At 30.1% G+C, this 25,895-nt stretch overlaps 1 protein-coding gene and 1 long non-coding RNA gene across 3 annotated transcripts in view; both read left to right on the top strand.

Moving 5' to 3' along the window:
• The window catches only part of LOC107453940 (uncharacterized), a 7,761-nt gene extending 2,122 nt beyond the window's left edge, over window positions 1-5,639 (top strand). Inside the window, exon 2 of the long non-coding RNA XR_011637064.1 lies at window positions 4,122-5,639. This is a non-coding gene — a long non-coding RNA (uncharacterized lncRNA). The remainder of the gene's footprint in view (window positions 1-4,121) is intronic.
• Window positions 5,640-16,714: 11,075 nt separating this feature from the next.
• Window positions 16,715-25,895, top strand: LOC107455295 (uncharacterized). Of its 2 annotated transcripts, none has more exons than XR_011637063.1 (2): window positions 16,715-16,915; window positions 21,060-22,561. XR_011637063.1 is itself a non-coding variant. In XM_043051064.2 (2 exons), the coding sequence occupies exons 1-2, from the start codon at window positions 16,837-16,839 to the stop codon at window positions 25,486-25,488; spliced, it is 654 nt and encodes a 217-aa protein (XP_042906998.1). In that variant the 5' UTR covers window positions 16,762-16,836; the 3' UTR covers window positions 25,489-25,895. The 2 variants fall into 2 exon arrangements, 1 of the variants encoding a protein (XP_042906998.1); XM_043051064.2 differs by lacking the exon at window positions 21,060-22,561 and adding an exon at window positions 24,914-25,895 and having other exon boundaries at window positions 16,762-16,915.

The following is a 25,895-nucleotide window of genomic DNA, read 5'->3' as shown; positions in this document are numbered from 1 at the left end:
ATTAGGTTATATTACTATAATAATATAATTATTTCAGTAATATAACCTAATAATAACCTAATTTTAATAATTATTTTAATGAAAATTTAATAATTAACAGCGCAGTGAATTAACCACTATGTCGGTAAAAACTAATTTCTACGTTATTTTTATAACATAAATTTTTTTAACAGCTTTTTGAATTAGACAGAATTCAAATAGAAACTTATTTCTAAATTATATTTATAATATAAATTGTTTAACAGGGCATTGAAATTTCGAGAATTCTGATAAAATTTATTTTAAGTTACATTAATTATATAAGTTGTTTAACACTGCACTAAAATTATCTTTATTTCGGTAGAAATTCATTTATACGTTATTTTAATAATGTGAGTTGTTTAACGGCTCTGTAAATTTATCATTATTTAGGTAGAAATTAATTTCTGCAAAAATTTTAATAATATAAGTTGCTTAAAAGTGCAGTGCATTCTAGTAGGAACACACGATTTATATACTATTTCAATACAGTTTGTGGCATGGTTTTTCACTAAATTGAACATTACAATTAACTTTTAACTATCTAGCATCTACAGGACCAGGAATCAATCAAAAAAATCATATAATAAATATTTAACAGGAGCAGTTAGAAATACTGTTCTGGTTCAAAAATTTTGGAAAAAAATTACTGAAAAATTAAGTACATTAGGTATTTATTTAGTACATTAGCCTTTATTATTATTAAGTATGTCATAAGACAAAATAATTTTTAAAAAATATAAAAGCAACTTTTCTTGGGCTCTTCATGAAAAAGTAGCAAATAAAATATTGAATATAACGTAAGAATCCAGCTGATACAGTCTCAGTTAATTTTTCAGATATTAGGTTCACTTTATATAAAATTTATCTTGCAGTGTATTGCAAGAATTTCTTATAATTTTTTTTTCAAAAAGCATACTTTTTCGTCTTAGTTTTTTTTTTATTTATTTTTTTAAAGTGTTTTTTATAGTCTTAGTTAATTTTTCAGATATTAGATTCACTTTATATAAAATTTATCTTACAGTGAATTGCAAAAATTTCTATTAATTGATTTTTAAAAAAGCATACTTTTTCGTCTTAGGTTTTTTTTCCTTCTTTTTTTTAAAGCGTTCTTTATATTTTCCAAATATTTTTTTCCTTTTTGCAAACTTGATACTGGCTGTAGATCTTGATTTGAGGTCAGATACATTTGTATCGCTCAGAACTAAAGAGAAAATCTTGTGGCGTAACTACCACTACAAATATTAACTACCAATTCACTAGTATATAAGACATGTTAACTGAATCTAAGTAAAAGTACCTTTTGATAGATGAAAGTTTACATTGTCGATAATTATATCCCCATCAAACGATGGATGGTCCACAATTAAACAGTTGATTAGCTTAAAATAAATCGCTCAAAAAAAATCGGTGAAGTAAATATAATTTTTTATGGTCAATAAACAGAAATTGAAGAAAAAAAATAATGAGTGATATGATATAAATAAACAAAAATGAATAAAAAATATAATGAGCAAAATGATATAAATGAGAAAAATAGTTATTTAATAAATAAATAAAAAACCCAGCATAAATCAACTAATGGTATTCATTCATCGAATTTTATCACAGATAAAATTCTGGAAGGGGAGTAATGTGACGTAACTACCACTATAAATATTAAATACCAATTCACTAGTATATAAAACATGTTAACTTGACCCTATCTTGAGGTACCTTTTGATAGATCAAGGTTGACATGGTTCATAAATAAATCTCAAGCTTATCTACTATCAAGCTTATCTAACTGTTGATACTATTTATTTAAGTCATTCATTAAATATTGCATAATAACGAACATTGTCAAAAATGATAAATGGACAAAAAAAAAGAGAGACAAAAAAAACTTTTTTTTTCATTTAGCATAATGAACAATAATTACAATTATTGTTCGTTATGTTGTTAATTAATATTTTTAGTGATCATAACATATATTGCATGAACTATTACTATGTAAAGTTCAATAAAAAGTAAAATACAGAAAAACTAGTGTAAGTTGACAGCTTGCATTACTTCAGTGGTCATCTTATAGAAGGGTATGTGTCATTTATTTATCGTTCCATTTTTTTTTAATCATTATATTTTGCTTATAAATACCATGTTATTTACATTGCTCATGTTATTCATTTGCTGTTATTTATATTGTTATTTATATTCGAAGATGAAAATGTGTGGTAAAATTAATTCATTGTATGATAAAAACATTTCAGGTAAAAAAAAATAATAAATTATGATTAATAAAATAAAATATATGGTGTTTAAACTATTCATTTGGCAATTTCTACGTTCATTTAGTAATGATTTACCGGTTACCTGGTTTTCAAAGTTATATTTCTTATCACACATTTAGTAAAAAAAAAAAAATCTGAAAAGTAAATTTAATCGAATAAATTGCTTTTATGCTATGCTCTAAGGCATCAAGATAAAATTGCAGAACTTTACCACAATACCAAATTTTATCACTTATTATAAAACCATATTTCATTGCTAATTTTACCCAAATCTTTACCAAAGCTCCTCGGTAAAAATCACGTAGCTTCTTAGTATTTCCATCGAGCCAGAAACGTGACCAATTTTACCATATTCTGGTATTTGGACCATACCTTTTTTTCTCGGTGTACATTCTTTACATATTGCAAAAGGAAATAAAGATAAATGTAATCAAGTGTTATTTTTTTAACATAGCTTTAAAATTTTATTTAGCAAATGCCTTAAACAAATGAGATTATTAATAAAATGAATTACAATTTGTTACATAAATTTAATATTAAACTGATCAGTTTATAATATTAGTTTAGGTTTCAAATTTGTTAGTCATGTCTGCTATTCATAATAAAAAAAATTTCCAAATATTTATAATAAATAACAGGCAGGAAATTAATAAAAATATGTATATTATAGAAAATGCTGTCCCACAAAATATTAAAAGCATTTATAGTGTAAAAAATATGTTTTAGAAATTTTTTATATATTAAAAACATTGCGTTTCAGTAGGGAACCGCTTTATAAAGCTATTTTACTATTAAATTATTATAATCTTGCATTTCTAATCTAAAAAAAAAACGAGGACAATTACGCAGAAACTATTAAGTAAAAAAATTTATGAAAAATATTCATTTCACCACTTTAAAATTTATTTTATATTACTTACAAATCTATTTGTTACAAAAGACTTTATGAGTTTAAATTATAAAGATGTTGAGGTTAGCTTTTAATTCTATTTCCTTAATAATTTGGTGAAATTTTAATAAGCAACACAGGCTTATAAAAAATGTTCTGGAATTTTTTTCTTCCCCTGGTTAACTTATGAACGGTTTAGAATAGCATTTAATAACACTCCTGGACAAAATTGACATATTTCAGACTGCAAGATATATTTTACATGCATGTGGTCGGGTGGCTAAGGCTCCCCCCCTGCCCCTTTATAAAGGATAAATTTGATTTTTGATAATAGGGTTAAATCAGACATGGTCAACTTACGGCGGTCAACTTACAAAGTTGGTTAATTTGGCAGGGTATTCACATCAAATTTTTTCAACACGGGCAAAAAAATTCTGGTAAAATTACCGTACTGCATAGTAATTACATTTTTTTTATAAAAGAAAATTATAATTCCAGTAATAAGAACCAAAATATACAAAAACAAGAAAAGAACCCTATGCCTTAAGTATTCGTTTGATTTCAAGCAGGGTTGCTGGTATTGGCAAGTGACGTAAGTAAGAACAACAATAACAACAAATATTTTCTTGCAGCTTTGATATCAAAGTTTTTCATATTCAAAACTGAAACAAATCTGTACCCAACAGATACGATCTGTATCAGTGGTTACAGATATTATTTTTTAACAGAAAAATACAAAATACTGACAGATTGCTATGCAGTTCAACAGAAAATTTCTGTTGTTTTGCAGAACAGAAATTCCCTGTGAGAAAACTGCAGAATTATTAGTATGTTTCATAACAGAAATTTGCTACAGTGTAAATACAAATTTGATTAATTTTCAGCTTTTAAATCATGTATTCTTACTGATACACAGTGTTAAATAAGTATCTTTTTCGTTACAGGCTCGTTGAAAAATATTAACGCATCAAACAAATATGAAGAAGATTTTCGATCAGTAGTATCAGACAATGTAACAACATATAATGTTTCTAAAGATGACTTGATGAACAATTTGACCAACGGCGACGTATCACAGGTTCTGCACGAAAAGTCTACCTTGAAAATTGGTGGTAAAGGTAAAACAGGGAGAGGGGGCTCGAAAAGTAACAGAGATGGCAGTAAAGGGGGTGGTCGTATTACTATATATAGACCGATAAGAAAATACAATCATTCCAGTGGTGATTCAACAATCACATATATCATGATTGGATGGATAGCTTTCTTAGGTGTGAGTGTCGGGATTGCACTATGGTTACACAAAAGGTGTAAAAAAAATGAGGATGAAAGCATTGAAATGGAGAACAAGAACAAAGACAACAGCCAGGGAGAGAAGGAGAATGTGAACAAAAAGGAGAACAAGGAAAAAGATAAGAAAGAAGAAAGCGAGATGATTTTAAAAAGGAATGAGGAACATATGTGTAATAATAATAAATACTGCTCTATAAAATATTAAAATTTTTAGAGATTTATTCAAAAGAAATTTATACATTGAAAACATTGTTTAACAGTGTGTACATTAAAACAGTATACATTAAAAACGGTATACGTTATCCCTGAAATGTTTAAATTTAAAACTGGGATTCTATACACAAAATTACAAGAAAAATAAATGATTTTTCTAGTAATTTTGAACATCAGTAACGCAAGAAATCAATACCCTTCACCATTTACTAAATATCCGTTGCACTCTTCAGTGGATCTCAGCTCATGTTGGAATCCAGGGGAATGAATGCGCAGATGCCCTTGCAAAGGAAGCACGCGACGAAGATCAACTTCGAGCCAAAGAATATAGCTCGAGCTGTCACCTGTGCAGATGCGAATGCTGTCGCCAGGCGAAGGACCAACTTTTTAGCAAGGCAACAATCCCCGATCTAAACTGCCCAATAAACCTCTCCTCTACAATAGCTGGGCCAAAGAACTACGTACTAGACATTTCAAAGGCATGAAGATCTCACGCACCAATATAAAATTCTATCCCATCTGCAAGTACTGTCCTCATTTGCAACCAACTCCAGACAATGTTTTTGACTGCCAGGCCATTATCGGCTCCCTCTTTTAACTTGGAGCACCCCCCATCGAAATTCTCCATGGCCATCGCGCTAGAGAACTTGCAAATCTTATTATAAAGACTTTTGGAGGACTCTAATCTTTGCACTAGCACTGTATGCATAGACATGACAAATGATTGTAAAATTTTCTTACATTAAGCGTCTCAGTTTGTGAATATAATTTAAAATGGCTTTGAAGGCTTTTGTGCTTTATAAGAAATATGTTAATGCGTATAATAGTTATCTTAAAAGAAATGTGTTATAGTAGATTTTCAAAATTTTCACAATTTTTAAACTATTGCCATGGATAAATTTGTAATTCAAAAATATGTTAATATGCTTTAGTTCAATAAAAATTAACGCATTGTTTCATTTGTGTTATTTTATTCATAATATTTTATTTGTCTCATTTAATTAAATTAACGTTTAGCTTTATTTTAATCTATATTTATTTAATGAGTTTTTTGTCTTTTGTAATTGTTACGGCTACTGTACTCAGGGTGTCAGCACTCTTAACCGGAATTTCATCCAGAATTATAAACAGTATGGGGCAGTAAGTAATTGGTATTTATTTTTATACAAATACACTCAGTTATTCCGCTGAACCTAGTTTATTTGAACAAATTATAAATTACACTAAAATAATTTTAAGAAATGTAAACTGCACAAAAATTTATGTTATGATACGGACAAGAAAAAAAATACGTAGACAAAAATTTCCTGCAACGAAACACTATCAAACACTATTTTTACGCACCAAATATTTTCCGTAGGCCACGATACGGCAGAGAAATTTGGCATGAAAGATGCTGATAACCCTCTGGTTTGCATAGTGAAGTAGAAGCAGATAAAATTTTGATCTGAAAAAACAAGAAGCGCACCTTCTGCCTTAAAATTTCGCTTGATTTCAAGCAGGCTAGCTGGTATTGGCAAGTGGCATAAGTAACAACAACAACAAATTATTTCTTGCCACTTTAATAACAAAGTTTGTCCTATTCAAAACTGAAAAAAATCTGTACCCAACAGATATGATATGTATCAGTGGTTACAGATATTATTTTTAAACAGAAAAATACAAAGTACTGTTAGATAGGTATATTGCTATATAGTTTAACAGAAAATTTCTGTTGTTTTGCGGAACAGAAATTTCCTGTGGGAAAACTACAGAATTATTAGTATGTTTCCTAACAGAAATTTATTACAGCGTAAATACAAATTTGATTAATTTTAAATCAGGTATTCTTACTGATACATAGTGTTAAATAAATATCTTTTTCGTTACAGGCTTGTTGAAAACTACGAACGACCAGTGATGATATTATCACATATATCTGGCTTGGGTGCTTAGGTTTTTCAGTTGTGATTGGGATAATTATAGGATGCTTAAGAAGTAAGTATGAAAAAGATGAGGATGAAAGCACTGAAAAGGACAAGGAGGACAAGAGCAAAGACAGCAAGGAAGCGGAGGAGGATGTGAACAATAATGAGAACAGTGAGAAAGATAAGAAAGAAGAAAATGAGATTTTAAAAAAGAAGGACAATAAGGAAAACATGCATTTTGTAGAAAATACTACCCTGTGAAATATTAAAATTTCCAAAGAGTAAAAAAAAAATTTTTTTTCTTCTTTTTTTTTTTCTTGAGGAATTGTTATATAAAAACATGTGCATCTCTCATCTGAAATGTTAAGTGCATTTATTACATATGTTACCGGCAAAGTATGAAACGCCAGCATTGCATATAATGCCGGATGTTTTTAGACAGGGATTGAAATATGAAAAGTATTACATACTTTCCCTAGGCATTGTATACAATACCTAGGCATTTTATAGAATGACGAATGCTATTTGCCTTGCCACGTGATAATCGAAACGAATCAGAGATGTATTTTATACTTAGCCGGTAACATATACATTATTGCTGAAATGTTTAAATTTAAAACTGTTACTCTATACATGAAATTATTAGAAAAATAAATTATTATAGAACTTTCTTATATTAAGTGTCTCAGCTTGTGAATGAAATTTGACATAGATTTGAAGGATGGTGTGCTTTATAAGAAATATGTTAATGTATATAATAGTCATCTTGAAAGAAATATGTTAAAATAGATGTTCAAAATGTTCACAATTTATAAACTATTGTCGCGGATAAATTTGTAATTCAAGAATATGTTAATATGCTTTAGTTCAATAAAATTTAACGTAATGTCTTATTTGTGTTATTTTTTTCATATATAACGTAATATTTTATTTGTCTCATTTAATTAAATCAACGTAAAGTCATATTTTAATCTACATTAACTTAATGACTTTTTTGTCTTTTTTCATGCAAATTTAATGTCATGTCTTTTTTGTCNTTTTTTTTTGCACTCAAATTAAATGCAATGCCTTATTTGTTTTGCTTTTTTCATTCAAATTTAATATATCTTATTCGTTTCTTTTTTTTTCTATTAAAAAATAATCTGTCTTTTTTCATTCAAAATTACCAATGTGTCTTATTTTTTAAAAAATTAATGTAATGCAACTTAAAACAGAACATATGAAAATATTTTTGGGTAAAAAATAATTTTAAGGAATCGATTGCAAGTTGTACAAAATGCATAATCTAATTCAAGAACAGGCATAATCTAATTTCGTATTGCAGCATACATCTCAGGGTTTCCTATTAAGCCTGCCTCAGAACAATTCATAAACAATTCATAATAGCTGAGATCCCATAGCAGCTCATGACGACATTGCAGGGCATTCGTTCCAAATAGTTTTAATCTTCATAATGTGCTTTAACTCCCCTAAAAAAAAATTTTGTGACCCCCTGTTGCATGTAACGTTTTTAAACCTGCACATTTCAACAAAAAATAGACTAAAAATGTCATTTGAAAAAAAAAGTTGAAGCTTCGAGAGAAAACGATTGCAGATTTGAAATCAGTCATGTGAAAATATCCTAAATCCATTAAAAAAAACTCATGCAATAGGAAAAAAAAACAAAATAAAGTTTTGTCAATGTTATTCATTAATTTTGCTAATTTTCTTCTAAATGAAAAAAATCTTGCCAAATTTTTAAAAATGTTTCATAACTCTTAAAATATTTAAGTTATTTGCCCTTTTTGAAGCCAGAATAATCATTTTCTGTCTGCGATGTTGAATATAGTTCAAAATTATAGCTTTGTGTCGGATGTAAGCCTCTTAAACTGTGGCTTCTTTATATTCCTTGGCGAAAAAGCTTTGAAAAACGCTTAAAAAATTCTACTCGAATAAAAGAAAACTATACTATACTAAAACTCTTGTATGCTATACCTTTAACACTGTTATACCAAATATATTGTATATTATGTCTTTAAAAATGCACTTAAAACATAGAGATTGAGAGATGTACCATAAAACGAAAAGGGTATAAACTTCAAAGCTAATTTTTTTTCAAATTCTATAAAATGTTACTTTCGTCATTCGTCCAATCAGCTCTTTAATGTATCCAATCTGCTGAGAAAATTAGGGTTAGTTTAAGATAGACAGTCAAAGAGGAGAGATGGCCTATCTAAATATTTAGGCTATTTGTTAATAGATTGCAGCAGATGAAATTTGAAAGGAATTAGTTCGACTTGTTTGTTACAAAGCGTTGTTTTTCGTGACAAAAAGTAGGAAAATTCCAATGTTTGTTTTGCTCTTACTGTCCAATCTTTGTTCCGGTGAAGAAAAAAAAATCGAAGAAATATAATGTCTGAGTGACGTTTTAAATTCAGTGGCCATCTCATCTTAATATTGTCTTTCGAAGCTCTGTCATTAGGGAAAATAAAAAGAGTCACAGTTTTATTGCGTTACACTTAAAGGAATGAGATGATTTTAAAGTATATACCGTAAACCGGGGCGAGTCTACCCATTTTTTCAGTTTGTCAACTTTCAAGTGGTCAAACTTTTGTAAATATTAAAGAAAAAAGGCTTTTAATAGGTGTTTCGGAATCGCTATTTANACAAATAACTTAAATATTTTAAAAGTGATTAAACTTTTTTAAAAATCTCCAATTTGATGACATTTTTCTACCTAGATGAAAATTATCAAAATCACTGCCTTATTCTCAGTTTTCACAAATTTTCATGAGCCCAGCTAATGCAGCAGTGGAGTAAGTTTTTAAATATTAAAAAATTAGACAACAAACGTTTTTCATGATCACAAAACTGTGGCTTTTCTCCATATTGACGTTTTGCGCCATTTTCAAAATAAGCATAGAGAGAGCTGACTTTAGATAGGTTAAACTTGATCTAAAAGTCATGGGTAACTGTTGCAAACTCACAGCAGTTATAAAAATATCATATTATTCGCAAATAAACAGCATTTAATATGATGACGGTAGCCTTCGAAAAACAGCTCTAAACTTCAGGGGTGATGACCACATGAAATCGAGGAGTGGTGACCACTTTTCATCAATATATATACATGCCAGGGATTGTGTGGCCATAAAAAATTTTAAAGTGGTAAAAAAATCATGTTCTGCTGTTTTAACATTACCAGAAAATGCGGTGACTTCAAACATGCTAATTAATTAGTGCTAAATATTAAATAAGTTTCGAAATCAGACACAAAAACGCACTTTCTCTGAATAAACATATATATTTTTTTACCTATTTGGATTCCTGATCCTCAAAATGGGGGGGGGAGGGAGAGAAATTTGATCAAAGATTGGGGTGCTGGGAAATTATATATGTTTAGCGTCGACCCAAAAAGAAGCCAAAAGAGGAGGTGAAATTTAATGTAACCATACTCAAAGAATAAAAAAGAATGAAATAAAAACTGAAGTCATTTATCGTTTTTGTGTTAACTCGGGTCTATCCTCAAAATAGGGGGGGGGGAAGAAATTTGATCAAAAATTGGGGTGCTAGGAAATTATATATGTTTAGCGTCGACCCAAAAAGAAGCCAAAGAAGGAGGAGAAATTTAATGTAACCATACTTAAAAAATAATGAAATAAAAACTGAAGTTATTTATCGTTTTTGTGTTAACTCGGGTCGGGAAGGCTTTTTTTTCTTTTTTAAATACTAGTTAATAAAAAAAATATCTTGAAGTTTCTTCAAATTTGTTTTTACTTGATTTCGCCCAAAAAGTAAAGGTTGCTTTCCATCTCCTTTAAAAACGAAATTTGAATCGATTTATAAATTATTGATAATTTTCCAAGATTTTGGTACTTGAACACATGAATTTTTCATGAAGTATTACTTATATTTTAAGTGGTTTTTTATTCCCTTAAATATGAATATTTTACTCTAACACCAAATTTGCATTATTTTAATTGTATACTGAGTTGTAGGGCATATAATGAAAAAGATCCTTCCCCCCCCCAAAAAAAAAAAATTTAAAATATCTGTTAAATATACTATTTTTTTTATAATTGAAGAAATTAGTGAATATTAAGTGACATTTTAAAAAGATTGAAATATGTATGTTTAAGAATATTGAAAGATTCATTTTTTAAGAAATCGTTTCATTCTTAAGACTCGCATGACATGAATGAAATTAAAAAAAGTGATTTGAAACAGAAGTGTGAAGTTCCCAACAAGATAACATAAATAAAAGTGGAAAATAAAACCGGAAAGGCCGCTATACACAAGAGTGAAATGGAAAATAAAAATTAAATAAAAACAAAACCAGAAAAACCGCAATAGCCGGGAAAAGCAACTCAGGGCAAAATACATTTCCCGTGCCATTTCTACAAGCCCAATATCGTTAACAAGGGAATTGGCATCCATATGAATGAAACAAGATTCCCGGGTAATCAATATGAGCTGATGTGGCAGGGGTGGTTAGAATTTTGGCATTATCGAGATTAAATTTATCCCCAAGATGCAAACAACGTGCAGCAATGGATTTGATGCATTCTTGAAAAGGGACTTATCTACCGTGTTCCCTTAGTCTAAATTTTAAAGCCGGTTTATACAACGATGGCTCAGGGGATAGAGCGTTCGCTTTCCAATGAGGTGAACCCGGGTTCGATTCCGGTGATGGCTGGTTGATTCGAATTCCGCATCCGTCTTGCACCGACCACAGTGCTGACGCGAAATGTCCTCAGTGGTAGACGGATCATGGGTTAGAGTCCCCTTGCCGTCAGCCTAACCGTGGGAGGCTCTCGTGGTCTTCCTCTCCATGTAACGTATATTTTTTAATTTCAAATCACTTTAGATTTCTTCATTCACGTCTGCCGAGTCTTAAAAAATCGGTGCCTATTTTTGAGCTTTCCAAACATTTGCTTCAAACGTTGCCATTCTCAGGGACTCGTGACTCGTGTGACGTGAATGACTCGTGACGTGATTTTTTGAGCGCTCAAAACATGTTGACTTTTATTATCATTTTTTGAAGATAATGAAATTTTTATCTTTCCGCTACAATTTCTGGGGATTATTCATTTAGTGACGCGGAATATTGAATTAAAATTTTTAAGGCGATATTAAAATAAGGTTTACGTGAGATAATTATTATGGCTCTCAGATTGAAAAAAAAAATAGCATAATACGTAATTCGCCAAAACTTTCTTAAAAATTTAAAGCAGTACATTTTTATTTATTTATTTATTCATTTATTTTTTTATTTTATTTATTTATTTATTTCACTGCTTCTCTGAAAAACATTTTTTTAGAATGTTGAACAATTCCGTCTACAATTGAAATTTCAAAAGTCGAATGAAACAATGGAATGACCTCTCTCCCCTGAAATCAAAGTTAAGTAGTTACTAAGTCAGTTATTTTCGAACAAGTTAACGTCTCCCGCCCTATTCGGAAGTTTTGAAAAATATGTTTTTTATTCATCGATCCAAAATCTATTCTAGATATGTTTTATTGCATACTTAAGAACATATTTCAATAGGGTTCATATTTTACCCTTTATTATTTTTTGCTTAAATTACTCAAGTCATACGAATAAATGTATGAATAATAAGCATGACGGTAAACGGGGATTTTCACTACTTTTCCTCATCTTTCCTGCCTCTCTGAACAAAATAAAGGAATAAGTTTAATTTCTAAGAATTCTTATAATTTCAATTGTTTTTAACTGTTTCAAGCAATTAAATGTTACGTTCAGACAGAATTGAATTCTGGGGTCACATTTCAATTGAGCATAAATGAAACATTAATTTTTTTAACTTTTTGTGGTGAGATACAAGAACGATTTTTATTTACAATTTCAACAACAACAAAAAATATTAAAACAATTTGCTGAACATATTATTTAGAGCTTTAAAATAATTTGTTATCCAAAAATCTCTTAATATATCTTATTTTAGTATTAAGGAAATTCTAAAGATAGAAAAGGAACAATTTTTTGAGATGATGATTCTAAAAATAGCATGGCTTTAGAATATTTTTTCAATTTTCTATTTTTAGTATTTGCTGTTTAAGCAAAATAAGACACATTGAACATTTTTCTGATATAATATTTTTTTGAACTGTGCTAAAGTTGAGAAATAATATTTTCCAACTTTTTTAAGCAAATTTTTTCAACATTAACCTTTTTAAAAGGGGAACTTTCTTAAAGTTAGTGGGCAAGAATAAGTTTGAACATCAAAATAAAATTATATGTCCATAATTTTGTGTTCATTTTAAGAACAAAGCAATCTGTTGTGTTTTGCTGTGCACATATACGCACTTACTTTTCGTTACTCAAATAAATACGAAACAATAAAAAAAAGATATCAATAATTTATATTATATTCACATTATATTTTTTCGAAAAAGTTATATGCTTCGTAAATAAACAGTTGTTTTGCATCGAATTAATTTTAAACAGCAGAATATTTTTAATTTCTTAACAAGATTTAATTTTCTGCCAGCTAACAATAATTCTAATTTTTCTTTTAATTAAAGTTTGATACTAATTCAAAAAGGAATTTTTCTTTTAAGGAAAACCAAAATTAAAGTACTAAAAAAATTGAAAAGCATATTATTGAAAAAATAATATATGCAGTAGCGTATATAATAAGATTTTGAGAAATGTTAAAATTTAATTAAATAGTTGGTAAATAGTTGGCTGTGCCTCCTGCTCGCTAACGCTCTCCAATCCCCGAAAATTGCTACGCAATCTTAAATGGTTTCTTCGCAAACCAAGCTCGCTTCGCTCACTACTAACTTAGGTACATTGCAAATTCACGAAATTCTAAGAATTCAAAACAATCATTCAAATCCATGTAACAACTTTTTTTTTGAAAAAAAGTACATCTTTTAGTAAATACTAAGTCATTAAAATAAATTTGAATTCAAATAAATGACATGTAATTCCTTAAACCTATTAGAAATGTGCTATAGTATAAAATCTTAAAGCGTAACAGCACGACGAAGACTCATTTTTCAATGACTAACTAATAACAATAAGAAAACAAAAAAAATTCGTGATATAAATCAAAAATCATCAAATAAATTCGTAATATATAAATTTGTGAAAAAAAGCGCTTTCGACAAAATACTAAAATAGAGATCTATCGACAAAGACTACTCACTTCTGCCTAGCTTAATAGTATGAGATTGCCGCAGCTGATAGGGTGAATTTCGGAAGAGATCACATTTGATGAGAATGCTCTCTCTCGCTATTTCAGTTTTCGTTTTTAAAAGCGCTATATGTTGAGTCACCTCACCTAGATTTGGCATGTGACGTTTTTAGCGGCAATCATTGGTCGATTTTCTAGCGTTGCCATTCGGGGAGTTGTAATGAGGCATTTTTTTGTCGCCGTGTAAGAGAGATATATATAGAGATCTTGAGAAATTTTAAGATGCTTTAAAAATGCTGTCTTCGTATGCGTATTAGTAATTATAAAATATATATTGAAGAAATTGATAAATATATATTATTCCAAATTTATGCTTATGTATGAATATTATTGAAATTTTATCAGTTATTTAAAAAGCAACCTAAAAAAAATTAAAAAAGCTGAAGTATAATTACATTCAATCAGAAACATGCTTTCATAAAACTCGACATTTTATACGTTGAAAAACAATTTTTCCGTTGAACAAAAGGTTTTTTATTAAATAAAATGCTTTTTTTAAATTTTTACTAAATTACGAATAAAATTTCAGACGACTAAAAAAGAAACATCGTATTTCATAAGTAATTAAAAAGGAATTAGCAATCGGTTATTAGTGAAAAAAATATGAATGAAATTTTACGCTACGAGCGCGTAAATCAAGTTCCTCGTAGGTTAACAACATTAAAATATTAATCACCCCATTTAAATATTTCTTCATTGTCATTAAATAATATTTTTCAAATAATTAATTTAAACTTTTTTCGCATTCTACTAAATGTAAACAGTTGAATTTTTAAATTAAAAAGAATGTAGATTAATAGGGTATAAAAAAAAATTTATACCTCATAATTCAAAATTTCTTCATCTAGAATTAAATTAAATAATTACTAAGTTTTTTTTTTTTTGCATGAGATTAACTTTGGGTCAATCGTCTCTTTGGGGGGTTGCAATTTTTTTTCGAATTGCTTCACCAGTTTTAAAAATATGATTAAAAATGCAAAAAGTAAGATTAACATTAAGGGGTTCGAACTCGCTCTCCTGACCAAACTATAGGGACCATATTTCCCAGATTGCAGCTCCCCCTACATTTTAAAGGTTAAGAATCAAATATGTAAAAAAAAATATATGTTTATTCAGAGAAAGTTCATTTTGGTATTTTATTTCGTAAGATATTTTACAGTTAACACTAAATATTTAGCATATTTTGGGTCACCCTCAAAAACCGTTAAGACTGACACTTAGCACGTGAAAATACGATCATTAGAATGCAATTTATTCAGGGTGATGTCATTTTTTGCTCACTGTACTCCCCAGTCCAGGGTGAGTTTGGAAGCTTTGTATAATGGCCGCTGCAATGACCCATGTACTTACCTTAGTGATCGCATTTTATTGCAGGATCGATTTAAGTCTTTAGGCGTTGTACTCTAAATGAATTGCCTGATTCCTCTCTATTCAGCAGACTCTACATGACCCGTTTGTGACACTTCATGTACGAACGGGTCATTGTGTTTTACTGGAGGCTTGATTTAATCATTTAAGCTTTGTACACCAAATGATTTGCCTAACTCATCTTTATCCCACAGGTCAGATTCGTTCATGTTTTTAGCAATCGTGTCTTATTACAGGCTCGATTTAAGTCTTCAGGCGCGTTGTACTCCAAATGATTTGCCTAATTCATCTATATCCAGCAGGTTTACAGGTCGGACTCATTCATGTTTTTAGTGATCATGTTTGATTGCAGGCTCTATTTATAAATCTTTACGTGGTTTGTACTCCAAATGTTAGCCTAGCTCACCTTTATCCCACAGATCCATAAGTCAGACCAGTTCACGTTTTTAGTGATCGTGCTTTATTGCAGTCTCGATATAAGTCCTTAGGCGCATTCCTCTAAATGATTTGCCTGATTCCTCTCTATCCAGCAGACCCTACATGACCCACTCGTGCTTTCAGTGATTGCGTTTTATTGCAGGCTCAATTTAAGTATTTAGGCGTGGTTCTCCAAATGTTTTGCTTAACGCATCTTTATCCCACAGGTCAGACTCGTTCATGTTTTTAGTAATCGTATTTTATTACAGGCTCGTTTTAAGTCTTCAGGCGTGTTGTACTCCAAATGATTTGCCTAATTAATCTATATCCAGCAGGTTTACAGGTCAGACTCATTCATGTTTATTAGTGATCATGCTTGATTGCAGGCTCTATTTATAAATCTTTACGTGGGTTGTACTCCAAATGTTAGCCTAGCTCACCTTTATCCCACAGATCCATAAGTCAGACCAGTTCACGTTTTTAGTGATCGTGCTTCATTGCAGTCTCGATATAAGTCCTTAGGCGCATTCCTCTAAATGATTTGCCTGATTCCTCTCTATCCAGCAGACCCTACATGACCCACTCGTGCTTTTAGTGATTGCGTTTTATTGCAGGCTCAATTTAAGTATTTAGGCGTGGTTCTCCAAATGTTTTGCTTAACGCATCTTTATCCCACAGGTCAGACTCGTTCATGTTTTTAGTAATCGTATTTTATTACAGGCTCGTTTTAAGTCTTCAGGCGTGTTGTACTCCAAATGATTTGCCTAATTCATCTATATCCAGCAGGTTTACAGGTCAGACTCATTCATATTTTTAGTGATCATGTTTGATTGCAGGCTCTGTTTATAAATCTTTACGTGGGTTGTACTCCAAATGTTTGCCTAACTCATCTTTATCCCTCAGATCCACAAGTCAGACCCGTTCATGCGTTTTGAATGATAGTATTAGTAACCAAAATCAATGAAATCATTCATCTTCCTACGCTAGGGAGTGATGACTAACTTTAGTTAGTAAAATTTAAAAAATGGCACTTATCTTAAAAATGAATGTCACAATCATTTCATAAACATTACCTCTTTATTGTAATACTTTACATTGTTTTTATCTATTCTTTCGATTTCTTATCAGAGCTGTCATACTTTTATCGCCTACACACAATGAAAATTATCACAAAATATAACATCTATTGATCTTTTTAATCGTTCATTTCGATCCGTTTCTTGGAACTGAACGGCGGTTATTATCTTTTGTAAATAAAGAAAATGGATACGCAAAAAATTCTCTTATTTACCTTGGCGTTGTTTTGTTTTGATCTGTCCGATAGTGCGCCAGTTTTCAATGGTAAGCTTACATTTTTTAGTCCGATATGCTATATTATTCTATATGCTGGCTGGATATGCTTTATGTTATTCTTGCTATATTGTTTTAACTAAGTGCAAACGTTGTAAAACATAATGTTACTTTTTAAAGAAATTATATTATGTAAAAATGTTATCTTATAAAATCAGTTTCTTCCTTCCATTTTGAATTTTGCCATTTAGCATTGACGATGATAGTTCTTATAGTCTCGAAATGACGGCTAACTTTTTGAATTTGATTATTTTCCCTGTTATTTTAAGAATAAAAGTTACTTAACAATGCATTGAACTTACCGGAATTCCAGTAGAAACTTATTTCGAAGTTACATTAATAACATAAGTTGTTTAAAAGATCACTGAAATTACCATTATTTCGGACAAAATTAACTTCTATGTTATTTTCGTAATATAAGTTGCTTAACAGCGCAATTAATTTACCATAATCCCGATAGAAAATTACTTTCAAGTTATTTTAAAAACGCAATTTATTTAACAACACATTGAGTCTACTAGGATTCCAATAGAAACTTATTTCTAAGTTACATTAATAATATAAATTATTTAACAGAGCATTGAATTAACCTTTATTTCGGTGAAAACTAATTTCTACGCTATTTTAATAACATACGTTTCTTTTAGCAACTTTATGAATTAACCAGAAATCAAATAGAAACTTATTTCTAAATGATATTTATAATATAAATTGTTTAGCAGGACATTGAAATTACCAGAATTCTGATGAAATTTATTTTTAAGTTACATTAATTATATAAGTTGTTTAACACTGCACTAAAATTACCATTATTTCGGTAGAAGTTCATTTATATGTTATTTTAATAATGTAAGTTGTTTAACGGCTCTGTAAATTTATCATTATTTCGGTAGAAATTACTTTCCACGTAATTTTAATAATATAAGTTGCTTAAAAGTGCAGTGCAGTTACCAGATTCCTAGTAGGAGCGCATTTATACAGCAATAACGATTTATACAGTGATTTCAGTACAGTTTGATGCATGATTTTTCGCTAATATGAACATTGCAATTAACTTTCAATTTTCTGGTATCTACAGGGCCAGGAATCAATCAAAAGAAATCATATAATAAAAATTTAACAGGAACAATTAATAATACTGTTCCCGGACAATAAACTGAAATTGAAGAACAAAAAAATGAGCGAAATGATATAAATAAACAAAAATGAAGAAAAAATATAACGAGCAAAATGATATAAATAAAAAAAATAATAATAATTTTATAAATCAAAAAAACCAGCATAAATCAACTAATGGTATTCGTTTATCGAATTTTATCGCAGATAAAATTCTGGAAGGGGAGTAATGTGACGTAACTACCACTACAAATATTAAATACCAATTAACTAACATATAAAACATGTTAATCCTATCTTGAGGTACCTTTTGATAAATAAAGGTTGACATGGTTGATAAATGAACCTCATGTTTATCTACTATCAAGCTTATCTAACCTTTGATACTATTTATTTAAGTCATTCATTAAATATTGCATAATAACGAACATTATCAAAAATGATAAATGGACAAAAAAAAGAGCAACAAAATTTTTTTTCTTCTCATTAACATAATGAACAATAATTAAGGAAAATTCTAATTCAATAATAAAATTATTGTTCGTTATGTTGTTAATTAATATTTTTAGTGATCATAACATATATTGCATGAACTATTACTATGTAAAGTTCAATAAAAAATAAAATACAGAGAAACTAGTGTAAGTTGACAGCTTGCATTACTTCAGTGGTCATCCTATAGAAGAGTATGTGTCATTTATTTATCATTCCATTTTTTTTAATCCTTATATTTTGCTTATAAATACCATGTTATTTATATTGCTCGTGTTATTTATATTGTTATTTATAGACGGAGAAAAAAAATTTCTGGTAAAATTAATGCATTGTATGATAAAAACATTTCAGGTAAAAAGAAAAAAAATTATGGTTAATAAAATAAAATAATCATTTGGAAATTTTTCCGTTCATTTGGTAATGATTTACGGGTTACCTGGTTTTTAAAATTATTTTTCTTATCACACATTTAGTAAAAAAAAAAAAAAAAAAACTAAAAAGTAAATTTAATCGAATAAATTGTTTTTATGCTATACTATAAGGCATCATGATAAAATTACCTAACTTTACCACATTTACCAATTTTTATCACTTATTATAAAACCATATTTCATTGATAATTTTACCAAAATCATTACCAAAGCACTTCGGTAAAAATTACCGAGCTTTTTAGTATTTCCATAGAGCCAGGAACACGACCAATTTTACCATATTCTGGTATTTGAACCATACTTTTTTTTTCTCGGTGTACATTCTTTACATATTACAAAAGGAAATAAAGATAAATGTAATCAAGTTTTGTTTCTTTGACATAGTTTTAAAAAAATTTTTGCAAATACCTTATGCAAATGAGATTATTAATGGAATGAATTACAATTTGTTGCATAAATTTTAACATTAAACTGATCATTTTAAATTATTAGTTTAGGTGTGCAAGTTTGTTAGTCATGTCTGCCTGCCATTCATTATAAATAATTTTTCCAAATATTTACAATAAATAACGGGCAGGAAATTAATGAAAATATGTATATTATAGAAAATACTGTCCCACAAAATACTAAAACTATTCAAAGAGAGAGAAAAATGTGCTTTAAAAATTTTTGATATATTAAAAATATTGTTCTTCAGAGGGAAACCGTTTTGTAAAAGAAGACCTTCATTTTAAACTTCCATCTCTGATCAATGTAGAAAATATTAAATAATAAATTTAATAAAAAATATTCATTCCGCCACCTTGAAATTTATCTGAATCTTTAATTTATATTACCTTGAAATAAATCTGTAATACAAAGGACTTCATGAGTTTCAAATTATAAAGAGATTAAGGTTAGCTTTTAATTTTATTTCGCTAATAATTTGGTGACATTTTAATATGAGACACAAATATATAGAAAAAGTTCTGAATTTTTTTCCCTCAGTTAACTTATGGATGGTTTAGAATAGCATTTAATAACACTCCTAGACAAAATTGACTTATTTCAGACGACATAATATATGTCATATACATGTTGTAGGGTATATTTTCCGTAGGTCAGGGTACGGCAGAGATATTTGGTATGAAAGTAGCTGTTAACCCTCGGGTTTGCACAGTGAAACAGATATATGAAACAAAAAGAAATAAAATTTTGATTAGTTTTTTAATTATGCCAATTTTTGTGTGATATTCTGCGTTTTAGATTTATTTGAAACCATCATGTTCGAAAGGATCGCGTAGAATTTCTTCTTTTTTTCCACCGTTAAGTTCAGACGCTCCGAAGCGATATTCACACCGAGGCATTCCTGGTATGCGGCCAACTGCTTGACCATCAACATCATGCCGGTCGGCATCTGCTTCAGTGTATCATATTATTTCTTTCCCATCGGTCTAAGAAGCCACGTGTATTAAATGGTGACTAGTGCACGTTAAATCTGTTGGGGTCACAAAATCCTCCAAGTTCCCATAACAAATAACTACCTCAGGGGGTACTGAATTTGAGATTTATCGTTCAAAGGCTCAAATCAAAATTACAATCTGTTTATTAATGAACAAAGTATTATTGGGTCCTCCCTCTGAAACGGGCTGGGACGTGCATGTGGCTGAAGTCGTATTCTTGGCCATAGATGGCGCCACTGAAAAAAACAAGAAACGCCCCTCTGCCTAAAAATTTCACTTGATTTCAAGCAGACTTGCTGGTATAGGCAAGTGGCGTAAGTAACAACAACAAATATTTTCTTGCAGTTTTGATATCAAAGTTTTTCATATTCAAAACTGAAAAAAATCTGTATCCAACAGATACGATATGTATCAGTGGTTACAGATATAATTTGTTAACTGAAAAATACAAAATACTGACAGATTGCTATGTAGTTTAACAGAAAATTTCTGTTGTTTTGCAGAACAGAAATTTCCCGTAGGAAAACTACAGAATTATGTGTCATATGAGAAATTTTTTACAGTGTAAATACAACTTTGATTAATTTTCAGCCTTTAAATCATGTATTCTTACTGATACACAGTGTTAAATAAATATCTTTTTCGCTACAGGCTTGTTAAAAAATACGAACGCATCAAACAAATATGAAGAAGATTTTCGATCAGAAGTATCCGTAATTTCAGACAATGTAACAGCATATAATGTCTCTAAAGATGACTTGATGAAAAATTTGACCAACGGCGACTTACAACTGGTTCTACACGAAAAGTCTACCTTGAAAATAGGTGGTAAAGGTAAAACAGGGGGAGGAGGCTCGAAAAGTAACAAAGGTGGCAGTAAAGGGGGTGGTCGTATTACAATATATAGACCGATAAGAAAATACAATCATTCCAGTGGTGATTCAACAATCACATATGTCATGTTCGGGTTGATAGGTTTCTTAGGTGTGGGTTTCGTGATTGCACTATGGATAAGTAAAAGGTGTGAAAAAAATGAGGCTGAGAACATTGAAATGGAGAACAAGAACAAAGACAACAGCCAGGGTGAGAGGGAGAATGTGAACAAAAAGGAGAACAATGCAAAAGATAAGAAAGAAGAAAGCGAGATGATTTTAAAAAAGAATGAGGAGCACATGTGTAATAATAATAAATACTGCTCCATAAAATATTAAAATTTTCAAAGATTTGTTTAAAAAAATTTTTACACATTGAAAACAGTGTGTACATTAAAGCAGTATACATTGAAAACGGTATACATTATCCCTGAAATGTTTAAATTTAAAACTGTGATTCTATACACAAAATTACTAGAAAAAAATGATTATTTTTAGTAATTTTGAACATCAATAACGCAAGAGATTAATACCCTTCTCCATTTACTAAAAATCCGTTGCACTCTCCAGTGGATCCCAGCTCATGTTGGAATCGAGGGGAACGAATGCGCAGATGCCCTTGCAAAGGAAGCACGCGACGAAGATCAACCTCGAGCCAAAGAATATAGCTCGAGCTGTCACCTGTGCAAATGCGAATGCTGTCGCCAGGCGAAGGACCAACTTTTTAGCAAGGTAACAATCCCCGATCTAAACTGCCCAAGAAACCTCTCCTCTACAATAACTAGGCCAAAGAACTACGTACTAGACATTTCAAAGGCATGAAGATCTCACGCACCATCATCTGCAAGTACTGTCCTCATTTGCAACCAGCTCCAGACCATGTTTTTGACTGCCGGGCCATTATCGGCTCCCTCTTTCAACTAGGAGCAGCCCCCATCGAAATTCTCCATGGCCATCGGGCTCCAGAACTTGCAAATCTTATTATCAAGACTTTTGGAGGACTCTAATCTTTGCACTAGCACAGTATGCATAGACACGAGAAATGATTGTAAAATTTTCTTACATTAAGCGTCTCAGTTTGTGAATCTAATTTAAAATGGCTTTGAAGGCTTTTGTGCTTTATAAGAAATATGTTAATGTGTATAATAGTTATCTTAAAAGAAATGTGTTAAAGTAGATTTTCAAAAGTTTCACAATTTTTAAACTATTGCCATGGATAAATTTATAATTCAAAAATATGTTAATATGCTTTAGTTCAATAAAAATTAACGTAATGTTTCATTTGTGTTATTTTATTCATAATATTTTATTTGTCTCATTTAATTAAATTAACGTTTAGCTTTATTTTAATCTATATTTACTTAATGAGTTTTTTTCTTTTTTTTTATTAAAATTCGATATCATGTCTTATTTGTTTCTTTTTTTTCAATCAAATTAAATGCAGTACTTTATTTGTTTTACTTTTTTCATTAAAATTTAATATATCTTATTTGTTTTTCTTTTTCCTATTCAAAAACAACGTGTCGTTAAAATTACCGAGCTTTTTGGTATTTCCACAGAACCAGAAACACGATAAATTTTACCACGTTTTTGTAATTTTGACCATACTTTATATCTCAGTGAAAGAACACAATTTTAGGAAACACTGTAAAAAAAAGTCTTGGCCCTCAGGGTGTCGGTACATTTTACCGCGAAATTTTCCGAAACAAAAAGTATGAAAAAATATGATTATCGCAATTTTTACAGTAACATTTACTTTAAATTATAGTTCTCATTAGCACACATTTAGTAAAAATTAAAAAACTAAAAAATAAATTTGATCGAATAAATAGTTTTTATGCCATACTCTAAAATATCATAGTAAAATTACTAAGTTTTACCACAGATTATAAAACGGTATTTTATTGTTAATATTACCAAAGCACTTCGGTAAAAATTACCAAGATTTTTGGTGTTTCCACAGAGCCAGAAACACGATAAACTTAACCATGTTTTGATAGTTTTGACCATCATTTTTATCTTAGTGAGAGAACACAATTTTAGGGAGCACTGTTAAAAAAGGCCCTCAGGGTGTCGATACATTTTACTGTGAAGTTTTACGAATCAAAAAACATGATATACCGTAATTATTACAGTAACATCTACTGTAAAATCACTGAATCAGTGCAACCAATCACTGTAATCAATAACTATTACTGTAAAAATGAAGTTATGAAATTTTACGGTTAAATGATTGTTACGGATGCTGCACTCAGGGTGTCAGCACTCTTAACCGCAATTTTATCTAGAATTATTTACAGTATGGGGCAGAAAGTAATTGGTATTTATTTTCATACAAATACACTCAGTTATTCCGCTGAACCTAGTTCAATTGAACAAATTATAAATTACACTAAAGTAATTTTAAGAAATGTAAACTGCACAAAAATTTATGTTCTGATACGGAAAAAAAAAACAAAAAAAAGCAATTAGACAAAAATTTCCTGTAACGAAACACTACAGAACACAATTTTTACGCAGCAAATATTTTCCGTAGGACACGATACGGCAGAGAAATTCGGCATGAAAGATGCTGATAACCCTCTGGTAAATAAAAAACTTGATAAAATTTTGATTAGTTTTTTAATTATTCCATTTTTTGCGTGATATTCCGCGTTTTTGATTTAGTGGGAGCCATTCTGTTTGAAAGGATCGCCTTAGAATTTTTTCTTTTTTTCGAGACGCTCCGAGGCGATAGTCGCCCCAAGACCTTCCTGGTCTGAGGTCAACTCCTTGACCACCATACACGCTGGACGGCATCTGCTTCAATGTATTAAATTATTTCTTTCCCACTACCTGAGGAAACCCCGTGNGAGGCGATAGTCGCCCCAAGACCTTCCTGGTATGAGGCCAACTCCTTGACCACCATACACGCTGGACGGCATCTGCTTCAATGTATTAAATTGTTTCTTTCCCACTGCCTGAGGAAACCCCGTGTATTAAATGGTGACTAGTGCCCGTTTAATCTGTCGGGGTCACAAAATCCTCCAAGTTCCCATAGCAAATAAATGCTTCTGGGGTTACTGAATTGGAGATTTATCATTCACAGCTTCAATCAAAATTACAATCTATTTATGAATGAATGGAGTATTATTGGGTCCACCCTGTAAAACGGACTGGGTCTTGTGTGTGACTGAGGTCGTATTCTTGGCCATAGATGGCGCCAATGAAAGAAACAAGAAACGCACCTTCTGCCTCAAAATTTCGCTTGATTTCAAGCAGACTTGCTGGTACTGGCAAGTGCCATAAGTAACAACAACAACAACAGATTATTTTTTGCCACTTTGATAACAAAGTTTGTCATATTCAAAACGGAAAAAAATCTGTACCTAACAGATACGATATGTATCAGTGGTTGCAGATATTATTTTTGAACAGAAAAATACAAAGTACTGACAGATTGCTATGTTGCTATGTAGTTTAACAGAAAATTTCTGTTGTTTTGCGGAACAGAAATTTCCTGTGGGAAAACTACAGAATTATTAGTATGTTTCCTAACCGAAATTTTTTACAGTGTAAATACAAATTTGATTAATTTTAAATCGTGTATTCTTACTGATACATAGTGTTAAATAAGTATCTTTTCCGTTACAGGCTTGTTGATAACTACGAACGCATCAGACAAATACGAAGAAGATTTTCGATCAGAAGTATCCGTAATATCAGACAATGTTACAACGTATAATATTTCTAAAGATGACTTGATAAACAATTTGACTAACGGCGACTTACTACTGGTTCTACGCGGAAAGTCTACCTTTAAGAAAATTGTTGGTAAAGTTAAATCTTGGAAAAACAAGATAACAGGGGGTGGAGGCTCGAAAAATAATAGAGATGGCAGTAAAGGGGGTGGTCGTATTTCAGTACATAGACCGGTAAGACCCATACATTCCAGTGATGATTCAATAATCACGTATATCTGGCTTGGGTGCTTGGGTTTTTCAGTTGTGATTGGGATTATTATAGGATGCTTGAAAAGTAAGGATGAAAAAGATGAGGATGAAAACACTGAAAAGGAGAAGAAGGATAAGAACAGAGACTGCAAGGAAGCGGAGGAGGATGTGAACAATAACGAGAACAGTGAGAAAGATAAGAAGGAAGAAAGTGCGATTTTAAAAAAGAAGGACAATAAGGAAAATATGTATATTGTAGAAAATACTGCCCTGTAAAATATTAAAATTTTCAAAAAGAATTTTTTTTTTTTTTTTTTTTTTTTTTTTTNTTTTTTTTTTTTTTTTTTTTTTTTTTTTTTTTTTTTTTTTTTTTTTTTTTGAGAAACCGTTGTATAAAAACATGTGTATCTCTCATCTAAAATGATAAATGCATTTAATGCATATGTTACAGGCAAAGCATGAAACGCCGGTATTGCAAAAAATAAATGATTATAGAACTTTCTTAAATGAAGCGTCTCAGTTTGTGAATATAATTTAAAATGGATCTGAAGGATTTTGTGCTTTATAATAAATATGTTAATGCATATAATAGTTATCTTAAAAGAAATATGTTAAAATAGATGTTCAAAATGTTCGCAATTTTTAAACTATTGTCATGGATAAATTTGTAATTCAAAAATATG

The sequence above is a fragment of the Parasteatoda tepidariorum genome, chromosome 6 (genome assembly GCF_043381705.1).
Source record: "Parasteatoda tepidariorum isolate YZ-2023 chromosome 6, CAS_Ptep_4.0, whole genome shotgun sequence".
In the NCBI taxonomy this organism is placed as follows: Eukaryota; Metazoa; Arthropoda; class Arachnida; order Araneae; family Theridiidae; genus Parasteatoda; species Parasteatoda tepidariorum.
The sequence above is the reverse complement of the archived record's forward strand: the minus strand, read 5'-3'. Positions and strand labels throughout refer to the sequence as shown.